Raw genomic sequence first — 21,352 nt, forward strand, 5'->3', positions numbered from 1 at the left:
TCCTGCTGGCTTTCCGCTCAGTTCTCGAGCACAAAAATAAAGATCTACGTATTATGGATGTTGTAGCTGAAAGATGGAAAAAAAAGTTAAAAATTCCGGGAGATGGGGTCAGATTTGGATAGGTTTTCCGGGTGAAGGCGGGCGGTCCCGAGCAGTGCGGGAGAAACTCGCATGAGCGAGTGATAGTCGGTCGCGCACATCGTCGAATCGAGGTAGTGTGTCATTCTAAAAATAGGGTGAAAGAAAGAAAGACAGAGAGAAAGAGAGAAGCGCGTGCAGTGCAACCAGATCCTCGGTCGTGAACCCGCGAAAGAGATCGAGCCAAGGCTTTTTTTGTTGAGGACATGCAAAGATAAGCGGACTGACTGGTTACTTTACTACTCCCTGTCGATGGGGATGTGCGCGTGAACGCGGAGGCGAGTGTCGGTTTCCATATGCGATGTTCGTTACACGTGGTGGGGAAAGCAAAAAAATGCCAGAAAAATTAAAAAACTTAGTCGCGAGGGAACGCACGAGCGGTTATGAACTAAGAATATTTTAAGAATTTGGAAGAATGCTTGGACTCTTAGCACAATTTCCGACAGATTTCACAATCGTTTGGTCTATATTTGGAAAAATCTGCCGAATAATATTTTGTTGAAAAATTCACGATTATATGATAGGATAATTTTCATATTATCTTATTGCATCGAGCGCTTGCATTATTGCATTATCTAATAATTGAAGTAATAATCGTATATTGGCTATATTAATGTGCTTAAAATATTTATAAAATATTTCTAGTATGAAATTATTACAAGTAATCGCTTTGATATCAATACACTTTAGCTAAGCGCAATGATGCATGCATAGCCAAATAGATAAAGTTAAACATTCTAATATACGGACACTTTCGTTGCAATATTTATCGCATACCGAGATAAAATAAACATTAAAGATTATTTAATTGGCCAATGCTTAAATTAGATAATTTTTTAATTGTACATGTGAGAGTTGGTTGGTAAAAGAAGAAAAAAAAAAGAAAAATAAAAAAGATGACAGCATCGAATATGCCTCGAAGTGCTTAAAAACATTTTGAGCCAATCAAATAGTCGATAGAAAATTACTTGCAAATTTTATCAAGTTTATTTTTTAATAAAATTAAATTTTACACTCAATAATCATGATGCATGCATCTTATTGTTGTTTTTCCACTTCGTACCAATCTACCCCATGACTTTTATTTGTATCAGTCAATAGATTGATATGAAAAATATTTTCCATAAAAATATCTTCTACATAATATGATTTTCGATCGGTACACGACATTGAGATTGGATAATCAGTTTGTGTAATCTCTAACGTGCTAACACATTCATACACGTGTTCCCTATAAGAAGATATTTGCACAAAAGGTACAGGTAGCGCTTAGAACTAGGCGAAGAAACTACGCGAGTGTGCGAAAGGCAACCAAGTCAGTCGCACTGACATCAATAGACAATAAAAATAATTCATACGTGGAAGTGAGTAATGGCTCGCGAAAAAAGGAAAAATATCTATCGTCGTAAATCTTGTGGTGAGCGTAATTCTCGCGCGTACCTCTACGTATCCTAATTTGCGGCCGATATCCGGCGACTTGGATATGCCTTGGCGGATCTCTCGCATATGCGAGCCTAATAGAAAACCCGGTGCCTTTATTATCAAGAAGGAAGAAAATGCTTCGACAGTTTATTATGCGCGCACCGCCCACGTGGTTTGCGCTTTTAGTAGCCGCGGTGTCGATTTCGCAAAAAGAATCGCGAGCCACTCGCATACCCTATACGGACATGGACGAACCGACGCTTAATCGAGCGGCAATCGGCCTGACCAATGGGGGAGGAAATTGTGACTTATTGAGTACGAATAGAATGTACTGATAAAATCGCAATATTCGTTATTGAAATATGCAACGTTGCTACTGTATATTCGTGACATTGCTCCTGCCAATGGTCGAGACTTATAAGTAAAATTTATCATTAGTCGAGCTCTTGGACTTTGTTGCGTAAATACCATGGCATCCGGGAAGGTGTACGCTACCGAATAAGATTATTCAGCTTGGTAAATTCTACCGATGTAGCGATGATCCACGGTAATGTATTACGGTTTATAAGGTCGAACGTTATTTAAATTAACAGTCCAGTCTTAATTATCAATAAAAGACGAAAATCAAAATTTTTACTTCCCGTCGTGCATTTACTTTAACAATTAGCCGGATTAGGAGATTTTGAATTTCGATTGTTATTATCATGCGTACAGGATACATACGAGGCAAGCAAATGATGATTATCCATCCAAGAATTAACTGCGCTCAGTGTTGCCTAACTCGTAAGACCGTCCAACCGTATGTTCAAGGACGGTTGTTCTTTTAAGCCGTCAACAAATAAATAATACATGTTATAATCGTACCAACTATTATTATTCAAATTTATTAGTACGGAAAGGAGAAAAAAAGGGAAAAAAAACGGATTAACAAATAATTATTCTTTACTATATACTTGATCAATATATAAATTATCCTTATGAATAATTAAAAAAAAATTCAATAGTTCAAGATTCTGCGAATGTTAATTCGTAATTCATCAATGCAATTATTCTTAAGATTAAAACATTAAAACACATTATCAAATTATTAACAAATAAATAATACTTTTAAGAGTTTCGAAATACATTTAACCATTGCTTTTCTCAATATTTATCACACATTTTTATTAAATATATTTAAAACGTGGATTGCGCAAAATATTATTTCAAATTCGTAATTCCATTACAATTATAGGAATTAAGTATTTTTAACATTTATTTGTAAAATACTTTTAATGTTGGTATTATTATGAAAATTGAACATTTACCTGAAACTTTTACCTATGGAGATTGAATCTTATGAATTGTTATTCCGTCTAATGTCGTAATAATAATAATGCATAATAGAAAGTCTAAAGTCTCGGATAAGATTAAAAAAATAAGATTGCATTCTCATTCAAGAAACATCGATTTTAAATTCTAATACATTAGAAATATCGAAAAAAATCATAAGGAAAAAGTCATTTGAATCGTGACAAAAGCCTCAAAAAAAAAAAAAAAAAATAATACAAATTAAGCTACGAATAAAATGTTAGAGCCTCGAATTTTTTACATTTCCATTTAGATGATTGTAAAATATGTTATTGAGACATTCAAGTTATAAAAACTTTAATTGCAGCATTGCTGTTTATTTGGAGTTTTTTTTTTTTTTACAAATTATTTTAATTTTATCATAAAAAAAATTGCTTAAGTAAATGGCTTCGTTAGACGTAAACGAGACATAAAGGTTTATTATATTGATATAATTTTTTTTGTAAATATATAGGGCAAAGAAAATTTTACAATATAAGCTGCTAAAGGCTCTTTAAATTACAAAAATTTTAAACTACATTATCAGTTGTAAAATATAAAAATAATTATAAGCTGCTAAAGTTTAATACTTATTAAAATATTACTATTTATCTAATGGATCAAATATCTTAATAAATCATATACAGTCTCTGAACAAATAAATATCTGTCATAATTATATTGGATAAAGTTAAAAGTAAATGATTATAAGAAATAAATTTTGTAGGCAATTATTTTATCTGAATAATAAATGTTCTTAAACTGTGCATAAAATTAACTCGTCGGAACCCCGTTAAAACACATTAATTTAATGGCAAAATTAATTTAACAAAAATTGATATATAAATACTTAAATTATTACTTATTAATTTTCTTTTTAAATTCTTTTTAATACCCCCGTCCCTCTCTTTCTTTCCCTCGACACTACACATCCAAAAATATAAATACCTAGCGCTACTAAAGCCTATTTTAGCTCCAGGTGAGATTCTATCGGACAGTTTAATTATTTGTGTATCCATTGATGTAAGCCCCATATATGTATAGATGAGCAAGTGTTTGGCGGATACCAACATGCCAGTGGCTGACAAGGCTGGTTTATAATGTTGTATGCTAATTTCAACTTATTGCAGTTATACCAATAGGGACTATGTTTTGAGTAACTCAAAAAATAAAATTAAGATAAAGAAGAGAATAGGTATTCATTATTTATTTAATAGCATGTGCTCTTAGAAGTTTAGATGAAACAGCTATTTCCGCTTCTCTCTCTCTCTCTCTCTCTCTCTCTCTTCTTTCATCGACCGTTTGTTCGTTTATATGTACACAATGAAGGCATTTTCTATTAGAGCTCCGATGCTGTGAGATTTTCAAGATTAAATAATAACATTAAAGTAAGAAACGATAATTGAATGAGGCGATGTTCTAATTCATTATATTTATATCCCGTTTTTTCTAATATCAGCATGTCCTTATTTTAACTTCCAACTCTATTTAAATAAAGAAGAATAATAATAGATTGTCTTAGAACTTTTTGAACTTTAGATAATGTTAAACAGCAATGTTGTATTATGTTAATACTATTTTAAATTTGAAGCTTCTGTAAATGTTATGGTGATGGTAATGCTATTCATTTTCAAAGCATTTTAAATAATAGTAATAGTAGAAATCAACAAAACGTCTTTCCGGTTTCACCATTTTTCGCACTGAGCACGAATTAATTTGATTATACAAGGAACCATAATTAATCTAATTGTATTAAATCGATATCATTGTTGTTGTTGTTGTTGTTGTTGTTGTCGTCGTCGTCGTCGTCGTCGTTGTTGTTGTTATTGTTGTTGTTGATATTATTCTAAATGGAATATTATATAATAAGAAAGCCGAGGATTTAATAATATTTACAATATTTCAATTTAAAGCCATCGAGTTAAAAGTATTGTTTAGTTTGAAATTTGCCGGAAAGAGTTATGATATTAGTAAAGATTTAATGTTATTCATAATTTCTAGGAGATTATGATTAAATTATTTATTCATACGCTTATTAAATGTAAAAGAGATGTTATAAAGAAAGATATTGGAAAGGATGTTATATAGGATATTAGTATAAATCAGTAAATAAAAATTGATGAGTAAGTAGAAAATATTCAGACTAATATGTATATTGATTTATCAAATATAATATATAAATTACATTCTTTAAAGATATAATTCATAAGCACTAGAAGTGTCAATCATAAAGCACCGGAAGTTTGACATACAAGTAATACTTACTCTATATTCAAAGCAAACGTAAGCTCAAGTCAAAAATAGAAACTAAAACAGCACACAGAGAACATGAAAATTCCTATCAATGAAGTGCCAATTTGCTCTGATTTTTCTCAATAAAATGTTCGTTTCAAAGCATTCGGCAAATACGTAATCTCAAGGTAACAACAATCAGTTCAAGCTTTGTGATATTAGTCCACCCCTTAAAATAGTTATTACTTATGCAGATTATCGAAGCAAGTATTACGAGGAGAGGAATCAACGACACATCGACAGTTTATACGAAGCCTATAACAGATACGAAGAAATTGATTCAGGAAGAAGGTACAAAAAATTGACGGGGCATACCTTCGACGACACGTTAGCACTTCGTGGCCATCAGTTTCGGGTTTCGTTTTTGAGAATAAGCGCGCGGGAGCATGTGCACGACGACTTATGCATAAATACCAGTGGGCCGGAATGGCTAATAATAGGAGCTTTGGCTTCTCGGCCAACAACGCGCCTGCCCTCCTGCACTCCCCTCCCCCCTCCCTACCTCCCTCCCTACCACCCCCTCCATCGCACTTCATCTTTTTATCCTTCGCTCGCTCTCTTTCTCGCGCTGAGGAAGGCAAAACTCGACCGAGGATTATTGGAAATTCTTAACTCCACGCACGCGTAACATTATATGGCTCCCGGTTTTGCTTATTTTTTAATTGTTTTACATGAGGAGTGATCCAGAGGCTTTTAGATTATAGATTGTGTGGCAAATAGCAGACGAATTGTATTGAAAATCCTTAATATGTTAGTAAACTGTAAGGCAACATCCTGATAACATTTAATTTGAATATAGTAAAAGTTATAAGTTCCATTACCTTCAAATTTTCAATAAATTTAACAATTTCAGGGTCAACCTCGATCGTTTTTCCTAAATTGAGAATGTTATTATTCAGGACAAAAAAATTTTTTTATATTCAAAGTCAATGCACACAATGGGATTTTCTTACAAATTCATTATAACAATGTTTGCGTATGAAAATAATATGACAATTATCCAAATTTATTTTGGAAAATATTTATTGAATGAATGAAGAATTTGCATATAATGAAACTCCGAATTAAATTATCCAGCAAGAATTCATACTAAATAGACTTTCAATTACATTTAACAATTTTTTTTTCTCAACCTTAAAGAAATCAATAATTAGCTCAATTAATAAATTAATTAATGTATATAAAATTATTATAATCAAAGGCGATTTGAATTTCTAAGAAATTCACATAACAACTCTATCAAATAAAAAAATTTTTATAATCAAACAAATTTTATATTATTTATAGCATACGTCTGTAGCAATGAAATTTACGTAGATTGGCAAAAATATTTTCAATATAATATTTATAACTACGATAGATATTTCTGCCCGTATTTAAGTAATTTGTATCTCCAATTTGTTTATTTGAATTCAAATAATATACATCTATATATATATATATATATATATATATATATATATATATATATATATATATATTTGTTTAAAAGCCAATAAATATGTCGTCGAGTTAATTCCTTTTATCCCAAATTTTCTTTCCAATTTTTAAAATATCCTCTCTAATAGTAAAATTGGGGTTGCAAATTTTTCAACGATCATTAATTTTTATTTATTCTATAAACCGAAATCTTCCAAATTAAATAATAACGAATTTATATGTAGGGATATTAAATAGAGTTAAGAATAATAGTTTTAATAATATGTGTATAGTAAATTAATGTACAAAGTTTTGATTGCATATTATAAGCTATACGTTACATAAAATAATTCCAGATTAATTAAAATACTATACAAAGGAACCGTCGACACATCTTAAATTGTACCTTTGCCTATTCTCGTTGTAGGTGTTACATTTACCTATAAATGGCGACCCATTGATATAATTTAAATATGTACTCGATCTCATATGCTTATTTTAGCAAATGGCAATGTACACAACAAAGTATATTGTATTTATTTTAATATATATTCTTATTATTATTATAGTGATATCTTTAACTCTATATATTTAGAATATACATTATTTAAATATTTATTTCATATTAAAATGAATTGAAATATATATTGATGTGTGTGTAAATGCACTATTACAAAATTAATTCACCATATAAATAGAGAATCATGTATGTATAGGAAATCGACATTATAAAAGTTAGATAGCTGTTATTTTTTATTTAAAGGTAAAATTCAAGAGAGTTTATGTATTATTTGAATTTATCAAAATATAGAGATTTCATTATTTTTACTGTTCGTCAAAGGTTTTAATGACTGAAGACAGAATAAATTAAAAATAATTGTTCAATTACCATGAATGCCCATGTTATTCCACCTAATTGTTATATTACGAATAAACGATAATATTCTTTATTTTTAAATAATCAATCAAAATATTCTAACATATATTATTATTCATAAGTCCAGTTATATGATTAAGATTTTAAATAATATACACAAAAGTAGAGGTAAATTTTTTTTTTTTCATTTTAAACCTCCTGGAATTAAGCAATTAATTGGCTTCTTCAATTGTTTATGTACTTGTACTTTGCATCAACTATACTTGAATTATTAATATATATTTAAATATGTGTAAAAGTTATAATTACAACGATAAAATAAAATTAATTTACTACAATAAAATTATTAACCAATACTACTTTAATTATAAAAATTAAATTATATTTTTGTATAATAAGATTTTTAGACGGTAGTTTTACTTTGCATTATTAATTGTTTTATTTATAATAATTTTTAATAAGTTTGATCCACTTTAGGACTTTATCACTCTAACAATTATATTTTTGTTATGTACATATATATATATATATATATATATATATATAGTTATGAATCAGATAATTTATTGTTATGTAGATAAATTTAATATAGTTATTATTATGTGTTACCGAAACATGTGTACCTATTACTGAAAATATTCGCTCACAAGCCTTACCTTAATGTTATTTATAAAATTTAGGTTAAACTTTCAGAATGTGCAGTATTTTCATGTAATGCCTTATGTAGGTAAGAAATTAGTCAAAATTCACATTGGATAGGAACAAATCTTTAAGAAATCGTCGAATTATCCGAAATTATATCGTAGACACTTTCTTGAACGTTGCACACTGGGCACGGATAAAATTTGCAGGCAATGTAGTTTTTGCTTGCCGACGCGATTAAAGGAGCGAGAGGTGCGCACTGATACGATACCGAGAAATAAACAATAATCCACGAGGTCAGAAAATGAAAAAAAAAAAAAAACAGGTTTAATTAAAGCGCCGCGCTAAAAAGGTAAACGAACCTGAGTGCGCACGTGGCAAATAGGAGAGGAGACAAGGAGGAGATGTGTTTCGCACTTGGCTGGCACACAGTGAGGAGCGAAGCGCTATTCGCTTACTTTTTTATATTTAGCCCCACGCAACGGCGTTCATTATTATTCGAGAGTGCACTGACTCGGCGATCATTGTATGCCTAAGGCGCTAATAGTACTTAATTAGCCATACGACGGCGAGCATCGACAATCTTTCATTATCGGATTGTTTTCGAAGTATGCCGTGGAAATTCATCAGCCTGCTCGACGTAGCTTTTCAATGTGATTTTTAACGGAATTTTTCATGCCAACGGTTCAAAGTTACTCGCACCGTTCTCGACATATTTTACCACATGTCGCTTTCCATTATCCGGACAATGTTCTTAAGTAGGTAATCTTTAGAAGTAGGTAAGGCTATTTTTTTTTTCTTTTTTTTGCTTCTTTTTTTCTTCTTTTTTTTCTCTTTTTTTTTCTTTTTTTTTTTTTTTTCTTTAAAGAGCTTGGTGATTCATAATGGTATCATTAATCGATTAGGAAATAAAAGAATGTGCATACTCTTTTCCTACAATTTCCCTAGCTCCGTTTGTCGTAATCGCGTCCTCTTTGATTTAAATGTCTACTTCTTAGGGATAATTATAAGCAATTCGAGAAATCGAACGGATGTAGATTAATGGGTTATAATAGAGAAATTAATTCCATACGAGGAATTATTTTTGTGAACTATGCATTATAAAAGAAAGCGTATTCGCTATGAAAGTACTAATGCACGCCGATACGTACGAATTAACTTAACATAAATACCACCAACTTGCATTTACTTCTATGTAAAGTAAAGTGATATTACGACTTTTATACGCACAACAAATAATGCAAATTGTATCGAGCGTCTATCTTTCTATGGCCGATCGATCCTTCAACTTATCGTATTCAAACTTTATTTATTTCACAACGTTAACGGCATGCGTATTGCAACCGAGCGGAAATTGAACTCTTTTTTGTCTAACGAACGAAAGCATTAATAAAAATGAATCCTATCCAATATCGACGCAATCGCGCTATTGCGAATGCGATAACTCTAATTATAATAGGGTCGGGCATAATACATGTTAGAGCGTCTTATATCTTATACGATAAGCGGCAATGCGACAAATTAAACCAACAATTTCCAATTACAATACTAATCGTTTTATTCTGTCTGGGTTTTCAGATCGCGTGAAGGTGTACGACTCCCGAGACGGCCCTTGCCGCTGCACAAATGGCGGACGTGGCGACGAAGAACAAACCCATGAACGTCGTAAGTAATAATACTGTAAACAGCCTTGGCAAGACTAAAATGAGCGATGTGTGCGGTGTGCAATCTAACAACGGCTTGATTGATCTGGACCATAACGGTCTAAGCAACACGAGTAATAACAAGCTAATAACTATGTGCTCGCCGACTGACGACGAAGAAGACGACGATGACCTAATCCTAGCGAATAATACGCGCAACGAGTTAGATTCGCAAGAGGATAAGAGCCTTCAGGAGCTTATTGAGAGTGAACTTGCCCTGAGAATATGCGCGAACGCAGGGAACTCCGATGATACGGACGAGGAGGAGCCGAGTGAGATGGCGACGTCGCAGCCAGAAATTACAAAGAAAATTATTTTGGAGCCTCGGCAGGACACCATTGACATAAATGCAGAGTTCATAGTTAACGAGATAGAGCATTATACCGTTATCGGGGAGCCCTACGAGTATTCAAACGGACACGTAAGTCCAGATGTAAACGACATTTCCGAAATTGTCGAATGTCCGGACATTAGCGATGCTAATGAGACGAAGGATGAGGCGGCGTTTAGCCAAGTGAATCAGACAATAGATAACGATATGACGACGATCGAGGATCTCGATGAACACGAACTTCTTCTTGACGATGATCAACCAATATCGATAAATACGCTTAGCGACTCTTGCATCGTCGAGGACACGACGGATGATGACTCGTCGAAAGAATTGAGTCACCAGTCGGTAATATCGGCTGACAAGTACCTCCAGGACGAGATACTCGTACAGTCTAACGATAATAGCGATGATCTCTTCCCCGTTAAGGTTAAACTTCACGAGACGAATGAGAAAAGTACGCGTAAGGATATGCAAGATAACGCGGAGGAGGATGAGGAGGAGGATGAGGAAGAGGAGGATGCTGATGATTCAGCTTGTATCAATGAAATTGACCATCGAGAGTGTGACGTCAGAGCTCGGAAGAGTTCGCAACACAGTGAAGGCTTATGTACCGAGAACTTCATTGAACAAGAAACGAAGAGCAACCAAGTGAATAGTACGCAAGACGACAAAGAGGATATTGGCTTTGGACAAGCGTTCGATCAAAATGGGCCAATATCATTAAAGGAGGCTTCGGGCGTCGATGAAAAGGCATGCTCGTTTTATTCTACCGAGACCGAGGGATCCGGGAATTTCGTCGATAATGACGAAAATTTAGAGAATTCCGCATATAATCACTCGACCGTGGATGTCACCGATTACAAGCTCAAGACGAATTTTAACAATCAAGAAGATAGTTGGATAACCGTCGAGGAGGCCGTGAAAGATACACAGACAGATAGTCTCGTTGCACTGGGGGATGAAAGTCTGCAAGATAAAACGAACGAGTGTAGTGATAATTTTTACAGTCAAGAGGGTCACTTTGAAAATTATTTGGAGAAGAGCAAATTGGAGGACGAGAGCGAGGAAGTTGCCCCGTTAGCAACGCCTGATGAAATTAGCGACATTTCTAACGCATGCGATGATGTAAGTTTGGCTTTATTTGTTATTAACAATAATAATTACGATACGAGGAAAACTTTAAACAGCCATAGATTTTCAGCTCTTATTGCTTAACTAAGTTAAGTCGAGGCATAATGAATGTTAAAATTTTTTAAATCTCTTTTCTTAGTAATGTCGCGATATTGAATTTTCGATAATGATAGATTGGCTTTCATTATGTATTATTACCAAATTCGGCAGCTGGTTATTTAATCAAAATAAATTTATACTTTATAGATAAATGTGCGTAATTGTCACTTTATATGTACGTATACAATTTTTGTTGCGTGATACGTGATTTTGTGCTTTTATTGGTTCTTTTGTTTTTTGTTTTCTATTGTGTTGGTTTTTTTTTCTTTTTTTGTTTTTTTTTTCCTCAATTTTTTTTCTCATTTTCCTAAATGCCTTATTGTTTATTTTTGTAAATGCAAAAAAGTTTTTTTACGTGTGATTGGACTTTACTTCTAATAAGTGTTCATTGTCAATTTAACAATTGTTCCGAAATATCATCTAATGCTTCCATTTAGCCTAACAAAATGTTATCTCAATAACAGTTTGTCAATGAAATTCTTATCATTAAAGTTTTCTACGTTTGAAAATTTCAACTTACCGTCAATAAGCCGATCGACGACTTAATCGATGACATTAATTTCTTTTAAGCACTTCGACGAAAGCGTATTTTCCGTACACAGCTAATACTTTATTATACAACAATCCCATATTGGACATTTTAATAGGAAATTATAATAATTATCGATTGGAAATTTAAAGCCATCGTAACGCATAAAGAGACCCCTATAATTAATCCATTAAATTCTCGATGCAATAATTTTCATCCCTCTTTTATAGTTTCTTCGAGTGACGAAATTATTCCCCACTCCCTATTTTATTTTTTATTTTTTATTTATTTATTTTTTTTTTTATACGAATGCTGATCGATTTGCATATAATTGTCTTAAATGACTATTTAAATAGAAAGGACTTTATACGAAAATGTTGATTGATAATAATAGCGTGCAATACCAAGTAGAGCATCTTATACGATGTAATGGCATTCCAAATTCCTCCGATCCAACGACCGAAGAAATTCACCGACCTCGCTCTATTATTCACTTCAACCACACAATGATTATACTCCTTAATGTAAATGCACACAACAACAATGATTACGGATCGTTGTAACAGCTGTTAATCAATCCCACAATCGTGCCCACAACCCTCCGCCCCCTCCCATCCCCGAACGACCAATTCGCACAAATGCACACATAATTGGAGCTTTCACTTCGGAAGCGAATTTTTTGCGAATTATTTGGAAAGGCCGGGCACGTACGTACCCTCCCAAAACGTCCAAGGAGAAGGAAAAGCGCACGTGTCGGGGATTCTCGGCGGAAGTGACGGCTAACAATCGGCCGCGACTCCTTTGCCGCTGCTCTCGGCCGATATTTTCGTGGAAGGAGGCATAATAATATACGCCTTGTGCTCCTCCGTACTGCTGCGCCCCTCCACTTTCGCAGAGCCCGTCCGCTCGCTCGTTCGCTCCGATCGAGGTTACGAGGCGAATTGGTCGGCTCCTCCAGCGGGCCGCAGACACTCGGCCAATCCCGCGCCATCTTTACCGATCCCAGCCGATCGCTCATTCGAAGCGCACGCGGTCGATACTCGTGTATCGCTTGTTACTTGCAACGTGTGGCGACCCGGCGATGTGCGAGTCAACGATCAGGAACGGTCAGGGACGATGCCCGGCCTGCCGTGGCTCCCCGGCTTTTGGTTCTCGTTGAAATTAGTTTTCGCGGCCGTAGGTTATTATCGCTGCCGATGACGAAGCCAACGACTCATCCCCTCGATCGGTGGACCATGAACAAGAAAATTCGAGTAGTCTTTGGTTTTGATTAGCCCAACAAATCGTCAATGCAAACATTGAGAGAAAAAGAAGGGAAAGAAGAAGAATAAGAAGAAGAAGAAGAAGAAGAAGAAGATGATGATGATGATGATGATGATGAAATGGATGTATCCCGATTGTAAATAATGATAGCGTGGTAAGGGACGAGAGGCTGTTGATCTAAGCTTTCGAGAAGCCCTTTAAGTACCCGCAAATTTGTGCGATTAAAGTTGTAATATATCATTATAAAAATGAAATGTAAAGGCGAGATCGTGCCGATCTTGCTTGAAATCGCATTGCGTTTCCTGGACAATTGGCAGTCATTAGAATCGAGTAGCGGTAGCAGCAGGAGCAAAAGCCACATAGACAGTAGGCGATGGGCAAGCCTAAAGGAAAGGAAGAGTTTAAGTAAATCAATTATCGACCAGCCAAGCTTTCATTAAGATTTTCTTGTGATCGTGATCGTGAAGATCTTGAAACATTTTTGCAACTCAAAGGTTAGACAACCCTATTATTAACCCTAGCATAAGGCACGATCGAAATAATCTATCGGCAAGTCCAAGCCAATGATAATGTAACGCGCTGACTGCTCGCCTGCCGGATATTTAAGTAAACTATTATCTTATTGCAAATATGGGGCGCCTGGGGACTTTTCCGGCATGAGCGATTATCGGGCACGCGCGAGCCTACCACTCGCTTACATATTCGTAACGACAAACCGAAGGTCAGCAATAATAGCGATATAACAAATAATGAGGATATTAAGTGTGCAATCAAAGGCGGGTGATTTTGGAGCGATTGATTAGGGGGAGATGGGGGAGAAGTGCGAAGAGCGGGTACGGGAAGCCCCCAGAGGAGTGGAAGCGACGATGTTTGACCGTCACCTTACCTTATTAGCTCTTTCGTAGCGCGCGACCCATAACGCGGGGGCCCCCTTCCTCTTTTTTCATCGGGCCGACGCTACTTCGTTGTGCTTCGTGAGGTGAAGCGCAGTTCGCGGGGCCTCACCGAGCCCCCTCTCGACCAATCTTGGCCACGGCTCCCGCGGAAATGACCTATCCGGGCCGGGCAGGACGTGCCCCTCGACGAGGCCAACTCGTAGATCGAGGCCATTGCGGTCGTTACGCGACTTTAAAAAGGGCTGCTCTTGCTACTTGTAAGGAGTTAGTGCGAGATTATCCCCCCCCCCCCCCCCCCCCCCCCCCCCCCGCCCGGCAGCGGCTGCGACGACAGACGGACAACATACACACCCGCTAAAAATCCTGATCTCCTCTCTCCCCTTGGCCTCTGGGGAAACGCCCTATTCTCCCAATTCCCTTGGCTGTCATCGACGTGTTGGCCACGATTTTCGAGGATTTACATCGCAAAAAGCAGGATAGGGGAATAGGAGAATTTTGTGTTGACTAATTTATAAACGGCTGGACCGATATAACGGTGCGCAGCTTTTCTATAGTTCTATAGTTCCAACATAAATGCCAGCTTTTAAGCGACTTTATAAATACGACGTGCAAGATGAAAAAGTCTTGCGCTGGCCTCGGTGCAGTGAGCTATGATATTTAAGGCAATTCTTGTCGCGCATAGGAAGACAAATATCATCGTCAGCGAGCCATAATAATAAACAATGGAGCAAAAAGCTTGTATATAAGATTATGCTTGCATAAAAATTGCAGCTCAGCATATTATTAGCTCAAATTAATATACACTGTCAATTCGGAGGTTAAAATGTGAAACGAAATGTGTTTTCCATTTCATTGTTCTTTTGAGCTGGTTATGGTGGTGTAAGTGCGCATACTTCCACGGCAATAAACGTAAAATATATATACACGCGTAGTTAATATGTATCCTTAAATGGTTGGGAATGATAAATGCTACTCAAACAGAAATGATATTATCTTTGTTAGAGAATGTTGTAAATATTTTCCAAAATTACCTTCTTTATTGTTTTTTGTTTGTTCGTCAATGTACTCCGTCTTTTTATTTTTGGCATTTCTTTAATGCGACTTCGATATTCGATTATTACATTTATCTGTCTATTATATTTAAGCGACTGTGTATTTTTATTAAACGAAAAAAAAAAAAAAAAAACAAAGAAAAACAAAGAAAAAAAGCTTTAAGGAAAATACAACTCAATACACTCATTTCGAGCTCGTTTTCATTAAAATGTCTATTGTTCGCATATCATTAAATGTCACTAGTTTGGCATTTATATATGTAACTACGAAGATAGTGAAGAAAGGTCCAAATGCACAAAAAAACCTCTTGCTCGTAGAAAGTGAAAATTCATTTAAATGTAGCTCGCGACAACGATTCTCCCGACACCCAAACAAATATACCGGCGTTCAAAGGCATTCGTAAGAGGCTCTTGCTAGGTATCGCGTGGCGTCACGAATACGGCGAAACAATAGAGGAAAGTCCGGAAGGTGAGGGGAGGGGGTTCCACAAGCGCCGCTTACGCGGGTGTATAAAACCATCTCCGCTCGGGTTCCGAAGAGAACAGCGGAGCAAGGATCGCAAGCGAACGGGTTTCCCGCGGCGACTCTTGCCGGATAAGAGAAAGAGAGAGAGAGAGAACAAGAGCGAGAGGTACGGAGGTTCGTCCCGTTCGGACGCGGCGCTGGTGTGCGTTACCAGCCCATTTAATCGCCTCAAGGCCGACGACGTTAGTAGTGGCCTCAGCCGTGCACTGCACAACTTCATCTCTTCTCTCTCTCTCTCTCTCTCTCTCTCTCTCTCTCGCTCTTGTTCTCTCTCTCTCTCTCTCGCTCTTGTTCTCTCTCTCTCTCTCTCGCTCTTGTTCTCTCTCTCTCTCTCTCTATCTCTATCTATCTATCTATCTATTTATCTCTCTCTCTCTCTCTTACTCTATTCGCTCACTCTCATAGCGACTTTTTGGGCCCCTGGTTAACCAAGAAGACTGGCCCATGGTCTTCTGCCCAGGAACCGGAAGTACCCAAGAGCGACGAGGCAGGAAGCAGGGGAGCCGCTACCACGATATCCCGACTCCGAAGTCTCTCGCAGTCCTTAGTTTTCCAGTCGCGCATTTTCGGCTATCCTACGTGTGGGCCTATTCTGTGCGCGTGCGTGCGTGCGTGCGTGCGTCCGTGGGTACGTGCATGCGTCTCCACGCACACGCGTAATGCGTAATAACGAGGAGGGCATGCGTACGAGCTATGTATACATGAGTGAAGAGCAGAGCCGCGCGCCTTTTCTCCTCCGGGTCCGTTGAACTCGTTTACACGCTCGGCCTTTTCCTCCTGCACGGGAGATGCGGGCAGTGCGACTGTGTATAAGTGCGCCATCGCCTTATTCCACTGTGTGCGCTACTCACCAGTTTGATAAGATTCCTTCTCTCTGTGCGTATAACATCTGCTAGACATTTTCGGATTTTCCAACTGCGATTCTCTTGGTTATTTGCAATTTGTGGACGAGAGCTCGTGACCGATGCTTTACGACCTATCGACGCTCTCTAACGGCTTTGTAGATTTTCGCAGTGAGTTTATTCAAAGTTTATTACATTAAGAAACACCGCTCTCTTATCATTTCAATTCAATTGTTTTCTGCCCTTCTATTTTCTTTTATTTCCAATATTGTTTTTTTTTTCTTTTCTACATCTTCTTCATCTTCTTCTTCTTCTCCTTCTTCTTCTTCTTCTTTCGAATAATGCTGTCTAAATTTGGCAATTACCACTGGACCCTGGACCTGATAATTAATTCCCAACTCATCCCGCTGGTTAATGTCTTTCATCCGTCGTCCTGTAAATCCGATTGAGCTTTCCTTGCGACGTCGTCCTTGTACGTAAGTCCTTAGGAAATTTGATTTAAAGGTAATCATCGCTCCGACTCATTGTTGGACCACAATTAAAAAACAATAGTTAACGAAAAGAAATCGATCGAAGGCATTGCTTATCTATGACCTTCCTTTCAAAATACTAATGCTAGTATAATAGTATTCGCGTGAGAGCATGTGAGCTCGTTGTAAATGAAATGTAATGCTGAATTGTAATTCTCGGTTGTTGATACCGTTTAAACTCAAACTAACGCGATTCGAAAGTTTGGCAGACACGAGCGAGCAGCAGTCACACTTAAATTAAATGGCCGTTGTCGCTTACTTTACTCTCACGAGTGCGCTAAAGCTACGTACGATTGTATTTGCTCTTTGATAATTATTTCTTTTTTCTTTTTATAATCCATGATGGGTTTAGGAAGTGCTCATTTAACGTGTCGCTGCAATAGGATATGCATTAATATCGCAGTAATAAAGATAAAAAAATTGTAGCTGGTATAAGTGGGATTGTATTCAGTAGCGGTAAAGTCGCGGTGGTGGGTCGATCGTTTGGAGGTTAGTGTTGGCATTATATATGGAATAAGCGTGAAAACATTTGGACCGTGAAAAGTTATGATTTTAATGTTCAGCTACAATTATCATCAAGGCGTAAAAAAAAAAAAATGATTATTTGTAAAGTAAATTCGTCGTTAAGGATTTTGAAAGGAACGGCGTGCTCGCCTATATTTGCGTAAGAATTACTAATTCGTCGAGTGGATTATCTAAAATTCTACATTTTAATTCGTAATTGGTGCAGATACATTAATTAACGCATTTCTGATTTAACAGAATAGCGTCTGATTAAAGTGTAATTTTATTTTTAATCTCATTGTCGTGTAAGAATTATGATAATTCATCTCTTAAATTCATCGACTGAATATAACTATTTGTCGAATTACTTTACATTCGGATGAGTCTTTAAATTGCTTTAAGAATATAATTTCACTCGAATATACACATTTAGTGTAATTGCCGAAATCTACGGTCTTTAAATTGCGATACTTAATTAGCGTTTGAATTGTTTAAAATTGGTTTGAAAATCATTTTATTGCCTTTTTATTATCACGGCAATAGCTAAAAAGTTTATTACCGATCAAGTTTCTTCAAACATACGAATGTTTTGGTGAAATATTACATTTCTTTTTACAATTTAATGTATTAGTTATCAATGATATTTATATCTGAAAAAGATAAGTTATTACGATAAATATACATATACATTTTTTTTTTTTTTTTTTTTTTTATATAAATTTTTTTTTTTTTTTAGCGAGTTTAAATAATCGCAAATTCTTAATTTACAGTTAAAACTGAAGTATGTGAATGTGTTACAATGTAATCGCTAATTGCTAATTATCGAACTCTAGTGACTTAACAAGAAATTCTTTTTTCTATCAATAATTCGATAGTGATGTAATAGTGAAAATATGAAGTTAACGTGATAGTTTAATCGTTAAAATATTGTCTAATTTTTTTATTTTTTTATTTTTATATAATTTTTAATACATATCAATGTAACATTACAAAATACATTCATAATCTATTCCAAACCCTATAATGATATAAGTAAATAATAGGAGAAATCCTAAGCAATAATAGTACTATAATTTTTAGAACAATAACTAGACCGTTTAAATGCACATTTTGAGATTAAAAATAAGCTAAATTTTGTGAATTTATTTGTAAAGAAGTAATGGATGATTGTAATTTTTGTCGAGAAAATTCTTAAGGAGTAAGTAAATAGTAATGATTGTCGGTTCGCATCCTATCATTTAAATATAATCAGTGCATTTATGTAGATTCGTTATAATTCCGGACTTCTATTATTACGAGACTTTTAAAATGGTATGAATATTTCCGCAGTGCTGTTTGATGCTGAAAAAAATGAAATTACTATATTTTAATTTATAATATGTGGCTAGGTTATTTATTAAATCATCAAAACATTATTACACGCCTTTTAAATTATTTCATATTAGTAGAAACTACCTTTTTATTCATTAAAAATACGTATTCTCCCTACTTTCTTATTTTCATCCAACTTTACATAGTGCACTTACATAGTGCAATGTATATAAGAGAAACGTATGGAAGCCGTTTTATATGTATTTTATTTATAATATACCTAATATGAACATATGTTCATCATTCATTAATCACATGGGAATACGTAAAAAGCAGTGTCAGGTGTATAGTCGCAACTGCGTGGTTTTAACGTTTTTTTTATGGGAGTCGGGTGGGGGTACGGGGTGGGGGGTGGGGTGGGGGGGGGGGATAGGAGGTCATTTCGTTCGTGAAGGTAGAAAATTTTGGTAAATAAAATAAAATTATTTCCCGAGATGTTATGTTGCATTGAAATATAGTTATTTTTACATTACGTTTATTTGATTATAGATATATACGGTAAACAGATATGATAGTGTTTGCCATTTGCAGTATCTTAAGTGGTAACTTGAATGTATGTAATTAAATTGTCACTTATTGATTTTACGTAACAATCGAACAAAATGGAAATTCTTTAATTTCCATTTAATTTCATGCTCGTTTCTGTTGATATATATATATATATATATATATATATATATATATATTAATATACCGGATAGTAGCTGGCAATAAATTTACAATAAAAATCAGAGAGTAAAAGTTTAATTTTCATATTTAAATTCAGCATAACATAAATCCATACAATAATTTTAAACCAAAAACAAAAAATAAATTAATTAATTATTAAATGCTTCTCATTTGTGAAAATAATCGTTATATAATTTACGATAATTAATACGTATAATCGATAAACAAAATTACGAAAATACTTTAAACATCGTGTATTAAAGCCGATTAATAATTAAAGTGTAAAAGAATTTCGCACGAACAGTCGATAATTTGCAATTCTATCTTTCAATAAATTTTCTTTTTACTCAAGTAATATAATTTTATACAAAAAAAATTTTAAATAATCATTATATCCATCTGCAGATGCGATGTTCAATTATATTTTAATTTCACGATATTCTGGCATTTTATTCCGTATTCCAGTGTAAGAATTACCACTCCAAGTACTTATTGTCTTATAAGAACAGTTAGATTTAATAATTTACAAAGGATTTCTTCATTACAGTAAGACCGTATACTTTCTTTATTCTAGTCAGAACTTAGCTGCTAGTTAATTGATGCCTGTGTAGTTCATTTGCAGGCATAATTATTGATGTTTCTTCCGTTTCTTTCATACCAGGTTATCAATCATATCTTACTAGTTGCATTTAGTATAATTTGGCATGCGTTATAAGAGTAATTATTACTTTGAATTTATTCGATATTAATTATTACGAGGTTTGTTTTCCATCATTACCTAGTATTATCGCAACTAAAATCTAACCTCTAAATTGAAATTAATTCTTCAAAATAGTATTCAGCTTAAACAACTAACGAGATAATATATTTATTAATATAAAATTAAAGAAAATTCAGATGCCTTGCACTTTAAATAGAAAATTTAACTATACATATGTATATAAAATTACCTACTCGACCCAACATTATCGTTATAAACCAAATTCAATTATCACGAAAAACTCAAAGTCCCTCTTGATGCTTTAACCAATCTACCCTATAATTTACCACGTATGGTAGTTCCGCGACTTCCTAGTCTCTTTGGCTCGTTCGAGGAATTTACATTCGTCCGACGATGCGAATCGCACAAGTGTTGAACGAGAACTAGTGACTTTTGTCAAGAACGTATATCGCGTACGATGAAATGGCGTGTTGGGTCAAGTATGCCGGTATTCCTTGTTGAGCGTGGCTTTCTTTGTTTTCACCCAAGCTCTTACCAAAGTGAGTATCACTCGAATTGACGGCTATTCTTCCACTTCGTCATGCTTAATGCTACCAAACATCCTTTTCACGTTTGCAAATATTTTTAAAAGAATTTATCGTGAATGCGACAATTGCGTTATGCAACGATTGCACTCGCTTTTGAAGATATTCTGTTATCCAATTAATATTAATGTAAATTAATTTGCACCGCCCTAATAAAATAAGCATTAGGAAGAAAATTGCGCGGAGCTAAGAGAAATTTTTTTTTTTTTTTATAGTTTAACTTTCCACGATGTTTATTTAATAACTAGCCTTTATTATATTTATAATTAATTACTCTGACAACAACTAAACGATCTTCATAATTAATCATATGACAATGAATTGAATCGTTATATTTAATATAATTTTTTCACGTTTCATAAATTTAAAGATATATATAGAATACTAAGTTTACATAATAAAGTCTAAATGTTAATTTTTGCGATTTATTAAAAAAAAAAAGATTGAGTAATATAAATTATTTGCCGAGCCTGTACACGT

The 21,352-nt window shown here is 34.8% G+C and overlaps 1 protein-coding gene across 9 annotated transcripts in view; it reads left to right on the plus strand.

Annotated features, from left to right (window-relative positions):
- LOC105367902 (LIM domain and actin-binding protein 1) overlaps positions 1-21,352 on the plus strand; it is a 123,223-nt gene that overhangs the window by 41,744 nt on the left and 60,127 nt on the right. For all 9 annotated transcript variants that reach the window (XM_011506749.1, XM_011506754.1, XM_011506750.1 and 6 more), the window contains exon 2: positions 9,697-9,783. In XM_011506749.1, coding sequence (XP_011505051.1) covers positions 9,745-9,783 — 39 coding nt within the window. In that variant the 5' untranslated portion in view covers positions 9,697-9,744. The remainder of the gene's footprint in view (positions 1-9,696; positions 9,784-21,352) is intronic.

Source organism: Ceratosolen solmsi, unplaced genomic scaffold (genome assembly GCF_000503995.2).
Source record: "Ceratosolen solmsi marchali unplaced genomic scaffold, CerSol_1.0 scaffold6, whole genome shotgun sequence".
NCBI classification, from domain to species: domain Eukaryota; kingdom Metazoa; phylum Arthropoda; class Insecta; order Hymenoptera; family Agaonidae; genus Ceratosolen; species Ceratosolen solmsi.